Source organism: Mus pahari, chromosome 16, assembly GCF_900095145.1.
Source record: "Mus pahari chromosome 16, PAHARI_EIJ_v1.1, whole genome shotgun sequence".
Classification (NCBI taxonomy): domain Eukaryota; kingdom Metazoa; phylum Chordata; class Mammalia; order Rodentia; family Muridae; genus Mus; species Mus pahari.
In genome coordinates, this window is record NC_034605.1 from 24478102 (window position 1) to 24478574 (window position 473).

General features: G+C 40.8%; 1 protein-coding gene across 1 annotated transcript in view; it reads left to right on the forward strand.

Moving 5' to 3' along the window:
• Positions 1-276: 276 nt before the first annotated feature.
• The window catches only part of LOC110334270 (olfactory receptor 2W1-like), a 912-nt gene continuing 715 nt past the window's right edge, over positions 277-473 (forward strand). Inside the window, exon 1 of the mRNA XM_021216111.1 lies at positions 277-469. Within this exon, the coding sequence (XP_021071770.1) occupies positions 277-469 (193 nt within the window). The remainder of the gene's footprint in view (positions 470-473) is intronic.

Consider the following 473-nt stretch of genomic DNA (forward strand, 5'->3'; position numbering starts at 1 on the left):
AAGTTATTTTTACAATCCTATCATTTCCAAACATTCAAATATGCACATGAAGAGCTCCAGATCCAGAAATATGTGACCTCTTTCCAAGGTCTCCTAGAATAAAAGAAAGTCAAGTATTAAACTCACTGGCATTTAAAGAATTTTCAGTATCTTACCAGCTACTTCCATAGGCTAACTAATTATTTATTTCTTGTTCTCCTTGTCACCCTGCCCACTGCTTTCCCTCTGTCTCCCTCCCCTACTCTTCTTACTGTAGATTATAAACCCTGAAAGACTATGGACCCACGCAATCACACCACTTTGCATGTTTTCATCCTGCTTGGCTTCTCTGACCACCCTCACCTGGAAATGATCCTCTCCGGAGTTGTCACCTTCTTTTACATTATTACGCTGGTGGGTAACACTGCTATTATTCTTGCATCCCTCCTGGATCCTCATCTCCACACACCAATGTACTTTTTCCTCAGGAATTT